Raw genomic sequence first — 15,572 nt, 5'->3', positions numbered from 1 at the left:
CCTGTGCACTAGAATGGAAAGTAAATGTAACTGAATAAATCACACACATACATGTGAGGAAAGGGCCTTGTATATCTGCAGACACTGTATGTAAAATGTTTTTGGGAGCTTTTTACTGTTAGTACAGTAGTTTTAGTTACTCTTCTGCACAGCTCTTTTCTGATGCAGATCATGACACACATGTTTGATAACAGCAAACAAAAATAATTTGGAACAGAATAATACTGTCTTGCTTTTTTTTGTTGTTTTGAAACCATGCAATGTAGTAGGCATCCTGTGGCGCTATTCTCTTAACCAACCTATTTACAAAGCTGTGGGGTACTATTTACAAAGTACAGCAGAATACTATTTACAAATGCTACAGTGCTTGTCACCTTGGATTTCTCCTGGCACCCAGCAAGCATTGGTGGCACTGGTTCCAACAGTCAGACATGTGTTTCAATGAATGAGTGCGTGTGCGTCAGCAGTGGTGCCAGTGTTGCAAGTTCTGAGGCTCCGTTCTGAGGCACTGGAGCAGCACTGTACTCACAAATGTCCAGGAAAAACTCAAAGTTCTTTTGCTTCCATTCTTTGAACTTCTTTGATGTCAGGTTGGAGTCATCTAGAAGGTTGTTGATAATTATTAAGTCCCCTTCCTTTGCCTGTAATATGAACAAAAAGAGAGAGATCACTCAGCCAACATTACACAGAAAGCCTCTTCTCCATCTTTTTTATCTAGCCATGCTTATGAATTTAAAAAAAAAAAAATCAAAAAATCATTGATTTGGCCTTATTTTTGGTGTAACACTTTCTTGCTGAAATAGAGTGGCAGGATCGCCATAATGTGCCCTTTGGGGACACAAATGAAAACTCCCCAGGAGTTTTCGTTAGATGGAGGATTATTTTGCTGGAATAAAGTATTGAGGAAGTAAAGGAAAGGGGTATTACTGAAAGCTTCCCTCCCCCACGAGTTCTGTTCCTGTCCCTATCCCATCCCTGCAAACTCTATTTTTATCTGCACAAGTCTCAAATACTTTAAAATCATAATTATTCAAGGCTTGTGCAGATGAAGACAGAATTTGCAGAGATGAGGCAGGGACAGAAAATTCATGCCCGCCGGGACAGACAAGGAAAAATGCTTGAGTACCTGAATAAATTCATATAAACCATTCTGAGCTCCCCTGGGAGAACGGTATAGAAAATTGAATAAATAAATAATGCTACATTGGTCACGCACAGAGAACACAAATGCCAAATACGTAATAGCTGACCAAAAATGATAAACATAAATTAAATCAAACCCTGAAGAAGCCACACCTTGAATTTAATACACCACCAAAGAAATAGATCCATTTCCTCCTATACTGTGCAAAATATAAAGATCACATATGCTAGGGATGATGTTAGGGGAGTACAACTAGGACAACTGCCCCCTGGTCAGAGAAAGCCCTAAGCCTGCTGGATGCTGAAGGCAGTATGGCCTGGTAATGGGTTTGGGGGCTGCCTATGAAAAGGGCGTCGTCTGCATGTCAATCACACTTAGGTGCCATTTTAAGAATCACAGCTATTGGTGTCCATCACAGAATATAGGCACCAGCAATGTAGGCCAGGGTTTTACTGGCTTACATTGCAGATGCCTAAGTTCTTTTGCGTATCGTGCCTAGTGGTGTCTAAGATCATCTCCACCTCCAACCACACTGACTTTGACCTTTGCGCCATTAGGCGTCTTGCTGTAGATGCGATTTTGACTCTTACCCTATTTGGCGCTTCCTAGTGCCTACTTTTTTTAGAAGAGTTTTTAATTGTTTTTTTGAATAACACAGTCAATTACCGTACTGATTAAAGCCAATTAAACAAATTAAGTTAGGTGGCAGGTTGCTGAGCAAGATGAGTTCTATAGGATTAGGTGACACATTGACGAAATGGGTTGGAAACTGGCTTGGAGGTAGGCTTCAAAGTGTAGTGGTGAACGGCACCCCCTCCGAAATGACGGAGGTGATAAGTGGTGTGCCACAGGGCTCGGTCTTGGGCCCGATCCTATTCAACATCTTTATAAGAGACTTGGCAGAAGGCCTTCGAGGTAAAATAACATTATTCGCCGATGATGCCAAACTAAGTAATGTAGTGGGCAAATGCACAACGGATGAAGATTCAATGCCCAATAACATGATGCACGACCTACTCCTACTAGAGCGCTGGTCTAGGACCTGGCAACTTAGCTTTAATGCCAAAAAATGCAAGGTTATGCACCTAGGCAACCATAATCCATGCAAGACTTATACCCTCAATGGTGAGATTCTAGCAAGAACGGTAGCAGAACGAGACTTGGGGGTGATCGTCAGTGAGGACATGAAGGCTGCCAGTCAGGTGGAGCAGGCCTCATCCAAGGCAAGACAGATCATAGGTTGCATACCCAGGGGTTTCGTCAGCCGTAAGCCGGAAGTCATTATGCCTTTGTATAGATCCATGGTGAGGCCCCACCTGGAATACTGTGTGCAATTCTAGAGGCCGCATTATCGCAAGAATTTGCTGAGACTGGAGTCGGTTCAGAGAATGGCCACCCGGATGGTCTCGGGACTTAAGGATCTCCCGTACGAAGAACGATTAGATAAACTACAGCTATACTCGCTTGAGCGCAGAGAGAGGGGGGACATGATCGAGACGTTCAAGTATCTCACAGGCCGCATCGAAGCGGAGGAAGATATCTTCTTTTTCAAGGGACCCATGGCAACAAGAGGGCATCCGTGGAAAATCAGGGGCAGGAAACTACGAGGTGACACCAGGAAATTCTTTTTCACTGAAAGGGTGGTTGATCGCTGGAATAGTCTTCCACTGCAGGTGATTGAGGCCAGCAGCGTGCCTGATTTTAAGGCCAAATGGGATCGGCACATGGGATCTATTCACAAGGCAAAGGTAGGGGAGGGTCATTAGGGTGGGCAGACTGGATGGGCCGTGGCCCTTATCTGCCGTCTGTTTCTATGTTTCTATGTTAGGCTGCTTAATACCGTCTAACTTATGGCGGTATTTACAGAATCAGACCTTGATTGTTTTTACCTTGGCCAATTCCTCGTATATTTTGACATCTGTAATCAAGATTTTTCAGTGATAAAGGTTATCTGGTTACAGAGTGTTACTCTTCTCACTTCCTTCTGTATTTCAGTTATTCTTTATGTGGGCACTCTTGTCCCCTTCTGTTTCTACTGGTTAAATAGGTAGAACAGGTCACAGCAAAAGCCAGAAAGATGCTTGGGTGCACTGAGGAAGTGAAAGTGACTTTGCATAAGTCTCTGGTGAAATTTGGAGTACTAAGTACACATCAGGAGACTGCACCTTCAAAAAGATATAAATGGAATGGTGTTGGTCCGGAGGGTGGCTACTAGAATGGTGAGTATTCTTTCTCATCTATAATAATAAAATGCTAAGCACGCATGCTCACTCTTACTGGCGTGTTCCCTGAGATCTGATCTGTCACGCTGCGACCGGTAGGAGTGCGCATGCGCGCCAGACAAGCCTCCCTGCTCTCAACCTCGCGCCGCTGCAGTGAGGGGAGCCGCCATGGCACCTTCAAAATTAAAAATAAACTTTGGGCAGAAACGGCCCCACACTCGCGGCTCGGCTTCAGGCGGCTGCCGGGAGGAGGGCTTCCAGGCGAGGCGGCTGGCAGCACCTGCAGGCTGCGACGGCTTGAGGCGGTGGCGGCGGAGGGCAGACGCGAGGAGGCTCTCCCACGGTGCGGCTGAGCGCTGGCGGCCGGCGATCCCCATCTAATGCTCCCTCTCAGCCGCTCCCACTGCCAAATAATGTGCTGTTCATACATGGAGGCACGAGCGAGCATGCGCATTGTTATCTGCTCGGCTTCGGCTAAATTCCGCCCGGCTTGGGCTAAATTCTCACTCCAATATTTTCAAAAATTTTCCCTGCACCTCTTCCAAGACTTGCTCAAACTTTAGGATTCACTCATTTTTTTACTCTGCCCCATAGATCCTACTATGCCACAGAAATTCAGAACATAGATCAGTCATTCACCTATATAACATTGTGGCTCAGCAAAAATAAATTATCCCTTAACGCTTCAAATCAAAAGTAGTTCTATTTACACAGCAAAATATCAGTACCTAACGTCTCCAATACAGGAGCACAGTTGTAAATTTAAAAGTCATCACCAACATCTTTTCGCACATCAAGCAGCATCATGGGGTAAAGACCTTGAACAATTGCTCGTGCCTACTACCTATGGTGAATTCAGGAAATGCCTAAAAACACATCTGTTCCTGAAATACTTAGGAAACCAACCTGTACAATCTTAGTCCTCAACAAACGATCCCTAGAACTATCAATCACTAAGTCTGTACTTTGTTTATTCCATTCAATCTGTAACATTTCTTATCATTGTAAACCACAAAGAACTTCACGGTCCTGCGGTATATAAATTGTTATTATTATTATTATCACTCCTCTGCTACAAGCCTCACATTGGCTTCCCATAACTCACAGATTCAAGACCCTCCTTCTAAGTTTTCAAAAGTAAACAAACCAACACTCTCTCTTTCCTTGATCGGTATCTTATTCCATACCCACCGCACATTTCAGATTTTTGCAGAGTGGAACATTATCCAATGTACAAAGCCGCGGCGGCGGAGGCTCCTCTCTCGAGCCGCACATGCATGGGAGAAGGCTTCCGACACAGGCGGAGATCGAGAGAGGAGCCGCGACGACGGGTTTGAACTAAAAAATAAAATTCTCAAAATAACTAAGGGAGCCGTTAGCCTTAAAGCAGCTGCCTCTTAACTTAAGGAAGTCTAAAAAAAGCATTGCCAAAGAAAGCGGCTAAGGAGAGAGAGAAAGAAAGAAAGACAGACACACACACACATATATTCTAGCACCCGTTAATGTTACGGGCTATAAGATTAGTAAAGGATAAAGGGACAGGATTGAAAATCTCAATATGTATAATTCATAAGAAAAGCAGGAGAGGGGAAATATGATACAGATATTTATATAGCTCTGTGGCATAAATGCATAGGAAAGTGTGCCTCTTTCAACTGAATGGAATCTCTGGAATGAGAGGAAATAGGATGAAGGTAAAAGAGGATGGTTTCAGGAGTAATCTACTTTCTGGAAATGGTGGTGGATGCATCAAATGATCTTCCAGCAGAGGTGGTAAAGAGGAGGACTATATCTGAATTCAAAAAAAGCATGGGTCAAGCACAGAGGATCTTTGAAGGAGAGCAAATAATTGTAGAGCTTCTTAGTTGTTATGAAAGGGCAGACTGAAGAGGCTGAATAGTCTTTATCAGCCAACATCTTCTGTGTCTCATGGACTGAAATAGTTCTATCATGTTCTTGTTTGGCGACCTGCTTATTTCATGTTTTACCCTTGCAGTATCCAGCAAACATGGAGGGAAGAAACAAAACACTTGCTTTTAAAGTGCTTTTCAGAACTCTGATACGATGGAGCTTCTCATTGATGACTGGGTCATTGCACCTCTTAATAAATGATCTCCGAAACTCTTGCTTGGTGGAGGGGCGTTGCTCTCCAAAAGCTGATAAACTGGCTTGTTCCAAAGTCATATACAGCTTCTGCAGCCCATCTATGCTTTCTCTGTTTTCTTTCATACTTCCTGAAAAGGCAAGTGACACAACATAAGTATTACATCTGAACATGCTGCTTCAAGAGGAAGGGTTTATAATAATATTGGCATAATAACAAAATGAATCATATGGGGGTAATATTCAGCAGTGATGATCAGCGTTTTGATTTAAATGCCAGAAACAACATTTTAAATTAACATTCAGTGCTGCTATTCTTATAGGGGAAAATTCTATAAACAGTGCTCAAAATTCAGCACTGGAAAATATCAGTGCTGCCCACAATTCTGGAATCACACTAAGCACCGATCCCACACTTAAATTTGGGCACCAGACTTACAGCTGCTGAAACCTGGTGTAAATATTGGCATCCAAGTTAGGCAGTGTTCTGTAACTTTGTGGAATGCCTCTGATACATCCATAGACTTGTCCTCTTTTGAGTTGCACACTAGCTGAAATAGGCACCATGCTTTATAGAATAATGCACAGTCAGATGTGCAGGCAAATTTTAATGTGTGCCAATTAACTTCAATAACTGGTACATAGTATCCAATTATTGATGCTAATTGGTTTCTTACCTAATAAATTTGTGCACACATCTCAGGAGTGCACCCAAATTTTGGCGTGCAAATCTAGATGCCATATACTCTTTTGGGATCCTGCCAGGTACTTGTGACCTAGGTTGGCCACTGTTGGAAACAGGATGCAGGGCTGTTCCAGTATGGCAACCCTTGTTCTTATAGAATCTGGGGGATAGTCAGCAGTGCTGAATGTATGTTCTGACAACTGCTGCTGCCCCTATAAAGGCAATTTTATAATCGGGCACTGGCATTTATGCCCCACTTATGTACATAAATGTGCAGTATACCAGCATTTATAAGTGTAAGTGGAAGCAAAATGACTAAATGCTATTCTGTATGGGTTTGTGTAAGTAGCATAGTGTGTAAATGCAATTCACATGGGCAGAGCATGGGAAGCGCATGGGTAGAGCTGCCACATCCTTGCACAACTTATGGAATCCTATAAGTTATGTGTACTCTTGTCACATTTAGGTACCCACAGTTACACCAGATCTATGGCTGGTACAACTAGGGGATGTATGAATGTAAGATGCATTGATTCTGTGTGCTAGTATTCTATAATGGAAACTGGGCAACCAGATGCTGTCATAGAATAGACTCTAGAAATACATCAACTAGGTATGGTGGGTGGGTGCTGCAGATTGCCGCTTTTGAGGAACGGTGTTAGTGTTCCCCGAAGCCACGGGGGAACCTCCAGACATTAGATCTCCTGACGAAGCTCTTATGAAGGGAAACGGGGATGCTTCGTTGAGCGTAATTATGGTAGCGCAGCACTTTCACGGCCCTGGCAGTTCACCCACCAGCTCAAAAAGCTAAGTAACTTTTAAATGCAAATTGATAGTTGTAAAGTTGCTAACAATATATATTCATTAATTGGGGGTTTCACATAAAGACCACTGATAGCTCACGTTTGTGGTGACCATACGAGATTTTTCTGTATCTGGCACCTGTGAGAACTTGAGGTCTTGTTCATCAGAATTTCCATACCTAGTTGTGTATTTTAGTCGCTTTGACTTAGGGTTCCTTTTACTAAGGTGCGCTAGCATTTTTAGCATACGCAGCTCAATGCTGGCGTTAAGGTCTAACGCGTGCAGCAATTCAGCGCGCACTATTCTGCGCGGTAATGCCCTAACGCACCTTTGTAAAAGGAGCCCTTAGTTGTGAAGGATTTTTCAGTAGAATAGGCTCTCACAGTGCATCATCAGAGGCCTATAAAAGGCAACCCATTTATAGAAGTGTTCCTTATCAGTTTAAAAAATATGGAGGAAGGGGGAACGAGGACAAAGCAAGACACGACTAGGTCAAAAGGAGTGGATGAGAGAGAATGATATAGTAATTACACAGAGGAAAAAGCAAGGAAGGGGAAGACATTGGGGCAGAAAAAAAATGCTTGAGGACCTGAGGAGAATGAACAATGTTACTAATCTGGAAGAGATGGATAGGCAACTGAAAAAGAAGAAAGCCTTAACAAGAGACTTGAAGGTAAAGTCAAGCACTATAAATCGGCACATTGTTTTCTTTTCTAGCCTGAGTTTTCTAATACCTGTTCAAGAGAAGATGGAATCTGTTCTTTTGTCCTTTCTTTCTATAACCATGGTATGCAGAATTTATAAACACTGCAAGAAGTGTGAGTTTGGTACTTGTATTTGTTCAAAGGTTTCAAGAAGTCCACCTAAGAAGCACATTTTTACTCTTAGTCCTCCCTTAGTTCATCCGGCTGATATTCAAAATGATTTAACTGGCTGGAAATGGCTGATGATCAGTTAAATCACTTGTTCATGATTATCCAGGCATTTTCAGTGGCACTTAACTGGTTATGATTACTGAAAGTGACCTATTAATATCGAATTTGAAAGCGGCTAATTTGTGCTGTGGGCATTCCAGAGTCAGGTTAAGTGCTGATATTCAGGCTCTCCCCAAATAAGTAGCCTGCTTAAATTGGGCCATATAAATAGCAGATCTATCTTTAAGCAGTTTGGCTTATGCGGTCAAGGGCTGAATATTGACTTAGCCAGCTATATGTTAGCTCAAACCGCTCAAAACACATTATTTCCTCTCAGCTTACATTCAGGTATTCCACAGTGATCTGTTCTTGTACCAACATATATTCAATATTTATTTGACCCCCTTATTAATAGTCTTCCAATCCTTTGACAATTCAATATCTCTTACATCTATGCCAATGACATACAAATTCTAGGTACCCTTGACCTACAGACTTAATAATATCAACTTAATTAATGCAAAACTAGAGCACTTGACAACATGGCTAGCTAAAAACAAACTTCTCCTGAATCCCAACAAATCAAAATGACTTCTCTTCTCTAAACAGCAAGACATTGTACTTTCCTCCTCCATCTTGCTGAATTTAATGACTGTCCCACTCGTAAATAACCACCAAGGTACTAGCGGTTACCCTTTCGTTTTTGTTTTTTTTTTAAATTAGGATTTTATATACCGCCTATCAAGGTTATCTAAGTGGTTTTTACAATCAGGTACAATCCAGCCTCTCTTTCACTGCCCAGATAGGGCACTTCATGTACAAACTCTGACTCATCCTTTCAATTCTTACTTTTCTTGACTAATCTACGCTAAAAGTTCTAGTACATTCCCTAGTATTTAGCTGTCTGGACTATTCACTTTATAGAGGGACCAGACTAAAAGATAGAAAACATCTCCAGCTCATCCAAAATACTGCAATAAAAACTTATTACCGGACACCACCAATTTGACTATGTTACTCTGCTACTCAGATCCACTCACTGGAATCCAGTTTCATATCATATAACTTACAAGATACTTCTGCTTGTTTTCAAAATAATAATAATAATAATAATAATTTATTTTTATATACCACTATACCAAAAAACAGTTCAAAGCGGTTCACAGCAAGAAAAATTAATACATACAATGTAGATAAAATAACATAAGTAAAAACAATCAAGTAAAATTGAAGTACCTCAATTAAGAAACAGAGATAAAATTAAAACGGGAACGCCATTAGGATATCAACCTATTAAACAGGTGTGTCTTAAGCACCTTCCTCCTAAGCAGATATTTGACAACCAGACTTCTTAGATCATTAGATCAAAACTGCCTCTGGAAAATCATCTCTGACACAACTAGGAGCTCAGTTTTCTCAGTGCAAGGACCTGAGCTCTGGAATCAGCTCCCTGAACAAGTTTAAGGAGGATCTAAAAAACTTTATTTTCTCTAATGCATATACAGTACTACTTGTCCTTGCTTAGGCTTCTATATGCACTCCTTATCCAAGGTTTGTATATCTCCCTAGGTTTACACCTTAGGACTCCTCCTTGGCATGGCTGATCTAGACTGGACAGATTGAGTGCAGATATTCAACCTATCGTTCAAACCAATCCCACCTTCCTATACATTATTGTAGTTCTTCCCCTCTCCCCCACTATCATGTTTTGAAGTAGCATACTACCCTCTCCCTCTCTTTACTACATAGATTGTAAGCTGCTTAGAAGTTCTTACAATAAGTGGGTTACCAAATCCCAAATAAACTTGGAACTTACTCTATTGTTCACTATCAGTTCTGACATAAATCTAAAGACTCGTACATATGAAACTGCTTAACATTTATCCAATATTTTATCATAGACAAATGTACTTCATAGCTATTTCTAAATTTTGTAACAAAAAATCCTGCTAAAGTGCTATAAATTTAATTATTGGTTACCTTCCAAGCTAGAATAATTATCAGTATTTGGATAAAATTAAATTTTATGTTAAATCTCTTTAAATGAGAAAATTATAGTAAAAATTTTATAAACTTTTCACAATTCTTATTTTTACTTTTTATTTGTTGTATTCTGATTCTACAGAACTGTCATCTTGAATTCAGCAACTGATAATGCTGATGAAGGTGCCAGTTTATGTCTTTATTCTTACAATATATTTTTATAACGTTACCTTCTTTACTGGAATTTTTCTGCTTCCTTGAAAGAAATTCATCTTCTAACTTTTCATCTGTAAGTCCTCCTGTCTTGCCATAAGCTTTAGCCCTCCCCTCTCTGTTCCTTGGCAAGCTCTGACTACGTTGTTTCTGTTGTCTACTGTAAGAGTGTCCCCTTGGACACTCTACCAGAGGAAAAGGCCCATCCCGTTCATGGTTGTGACGTCTTTGGACAGGAAGAGTTGCTTGCCTTCGCCTCTCTGGAGACATTCCAGGTCGGCCACCTGCATACTCTGAGTCAGGAGGACCAGTCTGAAGAAAATGAAGCCCTGAACTGGTTAAGGGAGTCTCTATAAGATCCTGCCATGATCGCCTTTCTCGATAGGAGGATCGACATCCTGATGAGTGAGTACTTCCTGTGTTATCTTGCCGGGAGTCCTCCACAGAGGAATGAGAATATGTTGACTCACTTGAGAAATGTCGGCCATGTTTTGGTTCGGGGAAAGGACTCGAACAATTTACCTGAAAAGAAATGCATGAGATATTAATTTAAATTTGTAGAAAACTGCAAGAAAGAGTGAAGTACATCTGTTTTTTCATTAATAACCATTTAATGTATATACAGTATATTATTATAGTATGAGTGTCAGCAATGAAACTTGTAAAACTAAAAGTAGGTCTATTTGATAGGCACTACTACACTACCTAGAAAGGGTAAAGCTTCAGCTATTTATTATTTATGGCTCACATTATCTAAAAATATATGTGGATTACAACCAACATACAAAGGTAATATCAAAAACAAACAAAACTAATATCATATGAAAATGAACTAAAAACATAAAGCTACTGTAATATTACTACTACTACTATTAATTATTTCTATAGCGTTACCAGATGCATGCAGCGCTGTTTCACAAAGAGTAAGAAAACAGTCCCTGCTCAAAAGAACTTACAATCTAAACAGGCAAGACAAACAAAGATGTCATAGATACAGTTAAGGAGAACGGTTAATCAGCAGGCTGGGTTGGAGGGCAGAGGAGTAGGGTTAAGGATTGAAAGCTATATAAAAAAGGTGGGTTTTCAGTCTGCTTTTAAACAAGGGTAGGGGCTTGTGGACAATAATATTCATACAAAAACAACAAACAAGTGTATTAAAATATCAGTCATGCCTGGTTAATAGCTTTAAAGATCAAGTCAAAGATATTATCAAATATTTCCATAAGCCTGTTTAAATAATTAACCCCCTCCTTTACTAATGCATATCGTGGGTTTTAACATTGGCAGCTGTGGTAACTGCTCCGATACTCATAGGAATTCTATGAATGTCGGAGCAGTTACCGCCACTGCCGGTGCTAAAACTCGTGCCACGTATTAATAAAGGAGGGGGTTAATTATTTAAACAGGCTTATGGAAATATTTGATTTACTCACGTTAGTGTTAGTAAAGGAGGAAGTAAGATTTTAGTCTTTTTCTAAATGTCATAGTTTCCTCGGTACACCTCAGATCTACTGCTAAAGATTTCTACATTAGCCCAACCACCAAAAAGACACATGAACCCAATTTCTGACTGTATTAATACTTGGGACCCCTTTTACAGTCGCAGTAGGGATTTTTCCATGGCAAATGCACCGAAGTCCATAGGAATTGAATGGGCTTCGGTGCATTTGCTGTGGCAGCATTGCTACCGTCAGGGCAGGATTAATTCGTCGAGGGCCCCTAGGCACACAAGTATACTGGGCCCCCTGCCCGCCCCACCCCACCCCACCATGCGCCCAGGTGGAAACAGGAAGCTGCGTCAGAGGAAAGCTTTGGGCAAGCAGCAACGCTTGCAAAATTACAGTTCCTATTGCCTTTCTTACCCACTTTGCTTGCTTGTCTTATTTTCCATCGATGGGGGGGGGGAGAGGGGGAGGGGCCCGCATTGTCGATCGATACTGGAGGGACCCATCACCGTTTGGAAAAAACAATGTTGATGCCCTCCTTCATCGGGCCCCCCTGACCATTTTGGTCCCTAGGCACGTGCCTACTGGGCCTATTAGTTAATCCTGCCCTGGCTACCGTGGCTTTGTAAAAGTGATCCTTGATTGGAATTAGTAAAATAAAAGTGAAAACCAAAGTCTGGGTTCAGCAATCTCATCACTGCTGCTCAATATGTATATTTCATCACTGGGAAAAGTTTTGATGAAGCTGGACGTTCAAAATTGTATCTACAATATGCAGATGTTATTTGTTTTTTGTTTCTCTGTTGAATCAGGGATTGACTACGTATGAAAGAAATTGACAGAGTGCATGGATAGAATAAAGGAATGGATGGATGAGAATGCTCTGAAGTTGAATATCCAAAAAACAGAACTGATGTTTATAGGGAATGATGAAGATCTATTGAGGTTAAAAGATGTTGAAGTAAGAGACACAAAGTTGGCTGTAACAGCAGATATGAGATTGTTGGGTGTGTACCTCGATAGCCAAATATCGATGGAAAATCATATAATGTACATAATAAGGGGAGCATTTCTGCAGATGAGAGTTTTGTCAAGGGTTAGACCAATGCTAGCAATGAGAGATTTTCAGGTTGTGGTCTAAAGTCTTGTTATTAGCAAGCTTGATTTCTGTAATGCAATATTTTGGGGCATTACAAGAACAAGGGTTCAAGCCTTGCAGGTAATACAAAATATATCGAAGTATGATGATATCACTCCAGTGTTAAAGACTTTACATTGGTTGCTGATTGAGACTAGAATTGATTTTAAGGTCTTGACTGCAATACATCGTGTGCTTTATGGCATGCCACCATGGTACCTTACCCAAATTTTGAAAAGGTGTACTCCAAATCAAAATTTACGCTCTGAATCAACTATGAGATTAATTGAGGAAAAGGTGCATTATAAAAACACTAGCAGGGCTGCTGTATCTTTAGCAGATCCAAGACTTTGGAACACACTGAAAGGGATGTTGAGAGCATGTGCAGATTTCAAATCATTTAAGAAACTGTTAAAGACCTGCCTATTTGTGAGAGTCCTTTTTTGATTGTTCTGAAGTTAGTAGAGAATTTGATTGGAATGCTAGATGATGGTTTTTAAATGAGTGATTTTGACATATAATATAAAGTCTGTTATTTTTATGTATGTTTTAACTGTTACCCGCTTAGTTGATAAGCGGGCTAGAGATTTTTAAAAATAAATAAATAAATCTTTGTCTTTTGGATGTTAAACAGTAACACATGGATGAAAACTAGTCTGAGCTTCACCCATGTGTTGCTGTTGCTTCAGTACTCTTTCTTTGTTCTTGTTGTGTGAGGCTCATGTTATTCTTGCTGTTGAAATATCTGAAAGAAAAATAAATAACAGTCCTATCTGTACTTAGGAAGAAAGGCAAATGGCTGGATCTCAGCCTGAGCAGACAAATAACACTATCACCATGTCCTGCTTTTAATGCTGTATCATTTTTGTTATTTCATTGGAATGGAAAGCAGATTGAATTGGTAAGACTTTCTGACGAGAACTGTGCATACTTTAAAACAGATATGACTTGCAATTTAAATTTTATATAAAGGGGGAGAGGCATCTTGAGTAAGCTGGCTGAGTGCATGAGATGTGATTACTTTACTAACCACATAATTTGCAGTGAATTTCCAAAGAGAAACTACCCGGGTTGCTTCTTTTTGAAAATTTGCTTCATACTTGTGTGAGTACAAAAGTGTTGTGGATGGGAGCAAAACTATGTGCATATGTTTGAAAATATAACTTAGATACATAGTTTACTGATGCTCAAGCTGGATTCCGTAAAGGAAGAGGACTCTTGATCACATTGCAAACTTGAGGTGGATCATAGAAAAGGCGAGGGAGTACCAGAAAATGCTCTACCTGTGCTTCATTGATTATACCAAGGCTTTTGCCTGCGTGAGAATGGCAAGCACTCAGGGCTAGATTTTCAAAAAACTACATAAAAAATCAACTGGTTGCTATCACAGCCGTTATAGTAACGATTTTAAAAAATCAAGTCATTCTCCAAAAAACGCTCATGCAAATGAGGTTGGTGGAGAGTAGTGAAGACTCGCTAAATTTGCATGTGCCCATCACTGGTTATAGTGATTTACCTCTTTGCGGATGATACCAAACTCTGCAATAGAGTAGACATGCCAGATGGTGAATAACATGAAGAAAGACCTGGCGAAACTTGAAGAATGGTCTGAAATTTGGCAGCTAAAATTTAATGCTAAGAAATGCAAGGTCATGCATTTGGGCTGCAAAAACCCGAGGGAACAGTACAGTTTAGGGGGTGAAGAACTTAAATGCATGATGGAAGAGTGGGACTTGGGTGTGATTGTATGTGATGATCTTAAGGTGGCCAAACAGGTTGAAAAGGTGACGGCGAAAGCTAGAAGGATTCTGGGTTGCATAGGGAGTGATATGGCCAGTAGGAAAAAGGAGGTATTGATACTCTTTATTTGGTCACTCAGCTATGCCAAAGATGATCACACCTTTCTCCCTTAATAAGGAGATACAGCTGCCTATCTTTTATTCTAAATCTCATAGGCACTGGCATGAGAAGATCCTCCATATGCTGGACTGTAAACAGGTTCTTATTTGCTATCTTAAAAGAACAGAATCCATCAGAATAGCTACACAACCATTTGTCTCCCTAACAGACTGAAAATTCTTGTGGCAAAGTATGAACTAGCTAATTGGCTAGAATCTTGTATTCAATTTTGTTATAACAGACTAGAATCCCTCTCACCAGCATAATCAAATGCTGCTGTAGCTCTCTTGAAATTAGCTATGCTGGAAAGTATTTGAAAACCAACCACTTGGTCTTCACTTCATATCTTCTTTTTGTACTATTGCATAGGCCAGTCCAGTAATCTGTATGTGTAATTAATTTAACTTTTGTATCATCAATTCTCATTTCTCAGAGCTAAGAAAGTTATCTGGAAACTAGAGCAATGTTGAGCTTGAAAGTCACCCACTCATATGCCTAATTCAGTTATACTTGTTGACAGAGAAAGGACAAACAGTACTTAGCAATCTGTACGTGTAATCTATTTAGCTCTTATATCATCAATTTTCATTTCTCAGTGCTAAGAAAGGCCTATATTCACTAACCTTAGCGCTCCGTGGGTGATCTGATCTGCTCTGTGGTCGGCTGACTGATCCACAACGCGTCCTCACGCAAATGGGGGCGATCGATGCCACGCCCCACTCCAACGACACGGATCACTGCAGAGCAATCCCAACACATGTGCAGACCATGTTCTTTGCCTGTAGATGGTCTGCACATGCGCTTGCTGTCTGTCTCTGCTCCCGTACTCACACACAGTAATGTTTTTCAACATGGCTTGAGCAGAATCCCCCTCTCCCCAAATGTGCGTGGCGGGAGAGATGGTGCCCAGTGAGGCAAAGAACCACCTCATACCCAGAGAAGTGAGGGAGGCGGGTGAGAGGGTCCTTGGCACCGCATGCCAGAATACTGACTGACCCCCCTGTTAAACACACTGTTCTTTC

At 40.8% G+C, this 15,572-nt stretch overlaps 1 protein-coding gene across 1 annotated transcript in view; it reads right to left on the bottom strand.

The window, feature by feature from the left end:
• Positions 1 to 425: 425 nt before the first annotated feature.
• LOC117360298 (connector enhancer of kinase suppressor of ras 2-like) overlaps positions 426 to 15,572 on the bottom strand; it is a 719,694-nt gene continuing 704,547 nt past the window's right edge. The window contains exons 21-23 of the mRNA XM_033943988.1: positions 10,086 to 10,590; positions 5,401 to 5,600; positions 426 to 641 (exon numbers count right to left, since the gene is read on the bottom strand). Coding sequence (XP_033799879.1) covers positions 426 to 641; positions 5,401 to 5,600; positions 10,086 to 10,590 — 921 coding nt within the window. The remainder of the gene's footprint in view (positions 642 to 5,400; positions 5,601 to 10,085; positions 10,591 to 15,572) is intronic.

The sequence above is a fragment of the Geotrypetes seraphini genome, chromosome 5, assembly GCF_902459505.1.
Source record: "Geotrypetes seraphini chromosome 5, aGeoSer1.1, whole genome shotgun sequence".
Lineage (NCBI taxonomy): Eukaryota > Metazoa > Chordata > Amphibia > Gymnophiona > Dermophiidae > Geotrypetes > Geotrypetes seraphini.
Note: the sequence above shows the minus strand (reverse complement) of the source record. Positions and strands in the feature narration are given on the sequence as shown.